The 4,293-nt window shown below is 40.7% G+C and overlaps 1 protein-coding gene across 1 annotated transcript in view; it reads left to right on the top strand.

Annotated features, from left to right (window-relative positions):
- The window catches only part of LOC106748512, an 18,601-nt gene extending 15,353 nt beyond the window's left edge, over positions 1 to 3,248 (top strand). The window contains exons 6-7 of the mRNA XM_014627111.1: positions 2,638 to 2,880; positions 3,126 to 3,248. Of these exons, the coding sequence (XP_014482597.1) occupies positions 2,638 to 2,880; positions 3,126 to 3,248 (366 nt within the window). The remainder of the gene's footprint in view (positions 1 to 2,637; positions 2,881 to 3,125) is intronic.
- The last annotated feature ends 1,045 nt before the right edge of the window (positions 3,249 to 4,293 follow it).

Below are 4,293 nucleotides of genomic sequence, written 5' to 3'. Positions count from 1 at the left end.
ACACGTCCAAGCAAAACAGCTGTCAAAGATAAACTGAATATTCAAAATGGCCGAACTTGTCGGCATAAGTGAGGGACATGAGTACCAACATAACGCCACAAAAAAATCGAAAATCGAATATACGTAACCCGCGGAAATTCAAAATTCGCGATACTTTTTGAACAGACCTCGTAAATCGGTTTGTGTTAAAGAAACTAAATAATTTCATTAAAAAAAAAAAATTGACTTTGAACTGACCTTGAATTATTGACAATACAACGAAGTTAATGTTATCAAAATATGTCTTCTTCCAAGTATAACTTTTGTCTGAATCATTTCTTTCTATTTTGTATCATTTTTTTTTATATTAAGATATCTTAATTTAAATGTTCCATTCTATATATTATACAGGGCGGCACACATAAAATATTATGACCCTACAACTCTAAAAATATGTGTCGTATCAAAAAGTTCATCATGAAAAAGTTTCATGTATTTGAGAGGTCTTTCTAACGATGTAAATCAAAATTTTCCCCCGATTCTTCTGGAAGGATGACGAGGGGTAACTTTTTAATTTTAAATGGTATTTCCTATAAAATGTTACATACTTAGATTCTAGGGGAAAAACAAGTAAACTTTATTTGGAACATTTCTTTGAAAAATTCTTCTATCAAAAGTTATAAAGTACTTCTATCAAAAGTTATAAACATTAAAATTTTAAAGTAGAATATATTAAAACTGTTGTAAACATAATCATGAGACATGTCGATTGCCGTAAATAAATCACGTTCGCACGTTTCCTCAATTACGGAACGTCACCTTGCAGAAATGCAACTCTGCATTCTGGCGAATGCAATACTGAAATCAAGATGGTCAGCGTCCACACCCAGTGACGCTGACACATCAAAACTATCCCCTCTGATTGACACATAGGAAGAGGATAAAAAGGACGTGAGATCAAACTCAGGAGGCGACTCTAGACTCTCAGCTCTCGGGTACCGATACGCCGTCGGTTACTGTATCGGACGGAAAACATAATAAAGACAAATTCATCTTTGAACGAGAGATAATTGATTGTCACCACCGCCTTCCATTCTACCGCGCTGCGACGGGCATCCCACAGTACTCGCGTCGACTCAACTCACGCAACAAATTGGTGGCAGCGGTGGGATTCGCCCTCCAACAACAGCCTGCAACAGAACTAAGAGAAGGCATCTGTGAAAACGCAATCGCAAGTTGCGGACTGGTGAGCAACAAATCTTGGGACAATCAAACAAGAAGAAACACTACGTGGCAGCTCGGAAAGGACGGACGTCGAAAGTACAACCACCGATGCGGGCCAACCACGATAGCAGAGAAGGCAACGAAGCAGCAAAGGCAGCAGAAACGACCTATCTCAACGCAGCGACGAACGCTAAGCAACTCAACGCTGGACAATCGGAGCACCGATAATGAACCGTGCGAGAACGTGATAGCGTGACACGCCAACATGCGTCCAGTCGTATTAATGTAAGTCCTAATCTAACATACACAAGCGTATACACATACCTACACAAGCGAGAAACTAAACCGTCCGCTTGAATGTCCGAAGGCAGTAATATACCACGTTATCCGTGCAAAAACAGATCCTGGCTATTTAGCGAGCGGGCGGCAAATACACTAAGACAGCCAGCCGAACTAGTGAACCAAAATCTCGATAGCGTAATAAATAACACCGCACAAAGTATGTGAGAAGAATTACAAAACGCATTAACCGTCCTTGATAGTTCAAATGAAGAACAACGATACACATTGTAACTGAGCGCGAATTTCCGTTTAATGAAATCGATAACAATGTATCACCAGTTTTAACTTCACACGTTAGGAAACAAAGAAACTTGTCGAATAACAGTATCATTACTGACGTGTCAGGCAGAGGAGAATTTTCTTTAACTTCGTACGACGAGAGCGTTTTCGACCCGAACGAATTACTTGATAACTTAAATATGGACAGGCGTACAGAACAAGACGCATATTGATAGTCCCGCGATAGACGAGGAGATCAATAGATTACGAATCACCGTCGCGCATCGTACGAACGGTAGCATAGAAGAAAATCCTTTACCAAGAGGCAACAGAGAAGAAAAACGCGACCCTCTAATAGAGGCTTTACTAAGTCAAATAAAAAAACCTCACTACATACGTAACCGAACTGAACGAGAAAGTTAACATATTGCAACAAAATAACGCAGAAAGATCCACCAATCTACAAAGGCCTACTGCAACGGAACACTGGAACAGAGACAGAACATATGACCATACACATATACATGACCCCTTCTCGGAAGATAGTCTCGTATTGAATTCGTTCATATCCGACACCAACAGATAGCGGATAAAGGAAGCCAGACTTAATACCGACCTTTGATGTTTGCTCAAGTGAAGAGAGTCTCAAGGAATTTTTGTACGCTTGCAATTATGCTTACGGTCTAATACATCCTAGAAGAAATTGCATTAACTAAAGCAATAATCTGTACGAAACTAAAAAGACAGGCCATAACGGAGAGGGAGAACCGGAATATAACGACCTACCAACAATTGAAGAAAATACTAGAGATCTGCTATTCGAGAAAAAGGTCAACTACACGCTTACAACGCGAATTTAATTTCTTACGGCAGAAGCCCGGGAAAGAAGCGTGGGTCTACGAAAATAGAGTCGATAAACTAGCGACAGAATTATACGAGGCAGCCACTGACGGTACAGTATACACTCCGGGAGAAAAGAGAGCTATCCACGAATACATTAAATCACAAGCGCTAATTAATTGCCAACTTGGGCTGAATGAAAAGCTGCAAATAGTGCGATCCCGAGTTCCCACTACGCTAGCTGAAGCTATTGCCGGAGTAATGGAGGAAGAAAAGGTAAAGGGATTAAATAACCACCACAATAATCACGAAACCGCACTTCCATATAATGGTCGACCGACGACACATCCGCGCGTTCGAGAAAATTAGACCTTCCACGTGTCACAAATGCGGCAAAACAGGACATCAAGGGAAAGATTGTCGTACCAACCGTTACGCGAACCGATACACCCTACCAACAATAAGCGAACATCCTCGCGTAAACGCGACAAAAAAATATTACACATATTGCAAAAAGGTAGGGTATATTCACGAAAAATGCTGGAAACTGCATGGGAAGCCTGTCGAATACTCTACAACTAACCTTAAACGTCACGAAGGGCATCGAAACACAAACACCGCCTCGACTGATAGGCGTGGAATAAACCATGGAGACGCTCCTAACGAAAACGAAAGTAGAAACGAGAGGCACAGAAGAGACAACAGAACGCAAAGCGCTCGAGAATTCCAGATCAACCAAGTGAAAAAAAAAACTAGGCAAACACACACGGGATTTAGTAATATTCCCGATATGCGAATCCAGACAGGAAAAGGTACCGCTTTTACTTGATACCGGATCGTCAATTAGTATTATAAAAATGCGGACTTTAAAGGGAGAAGCTGCCGTAACTACGGATAAAGTAACGCTGACTGGAGTAACCGAACACCAAACGAGCACGCTAGGTAAGTTCATCGCAACTATAAAACTAGGGAGACAAGTCTTACAACATAAAATCTACGTGGTAAAAAATGATTTTCTCATCAAATATGAAGGAATATTAGGAGTCGATTTCCTGCAGCGCATAATGCGACCTGCAACTATCGAAGCAGGAAACTGAGGATTCTTGGGAACAATTTGGGTTTGTTGCCCTACCGAACATATCAGATACCTCCTTGAAGCGAAACGATAATAAAGACGACAACAAATGTAAATCAGTAAATTCAGTAGGGATCGTTACCGCTGAAGGAAGAAAACCTGGAGTTTTTATTGGAAATTGCCTAGTAACTCCAAACAATTACACATGAGCATCATAAACACTACGGAGGACACGGTCGAATTAACTACGCCGTATGTAATCTTAGAAGACGTGCCGGACCACAATGAGAAAGGAATAAATCTAATTACGAAACAGAAACATGGTAAGACACTTCAACCACGAATGGAAAGATTGAAGCAACAATTACGCCTACAACACCTAAACCATGAAAAACGAAAAACAATATACGCGATTCGTGAAGATTTCAGCGATATATTTTTTCTCGAAGGAGACTATCTCACTCATACTACAGCTGTGGAGCATCATATTGCTACTCGAGGTAATGTAACACCGGTAAACATAAAACCGTATTGTCTACCAGAGAAGCACAAGCAGGAAGTAGATCGATAAGTACGAGAAATGCTCGATGCTGATATCGTTCTTCTTAGTATCA

Source organism: Dinoponera quadriceps, unplaced genomic scaffold (assembly GCF_001313825.1).
Source record: "Dinoponera quadriceps isolate SergipeBrazil2010 unplaced genomic scaffold, ASM131382v1 scaffold2895, whole genome shotgun sequence".
NCBI lineage: Eukaryota > Metazoa > Arthropoda > Insecta > Hymenoptera > Formicidae > Dinoponera > Dinoponera quadriceps.
Note: the sequence above shows the minus strand (reverse complement) of the source record. Positions and strands in the feature narration are given on the sequence as shown.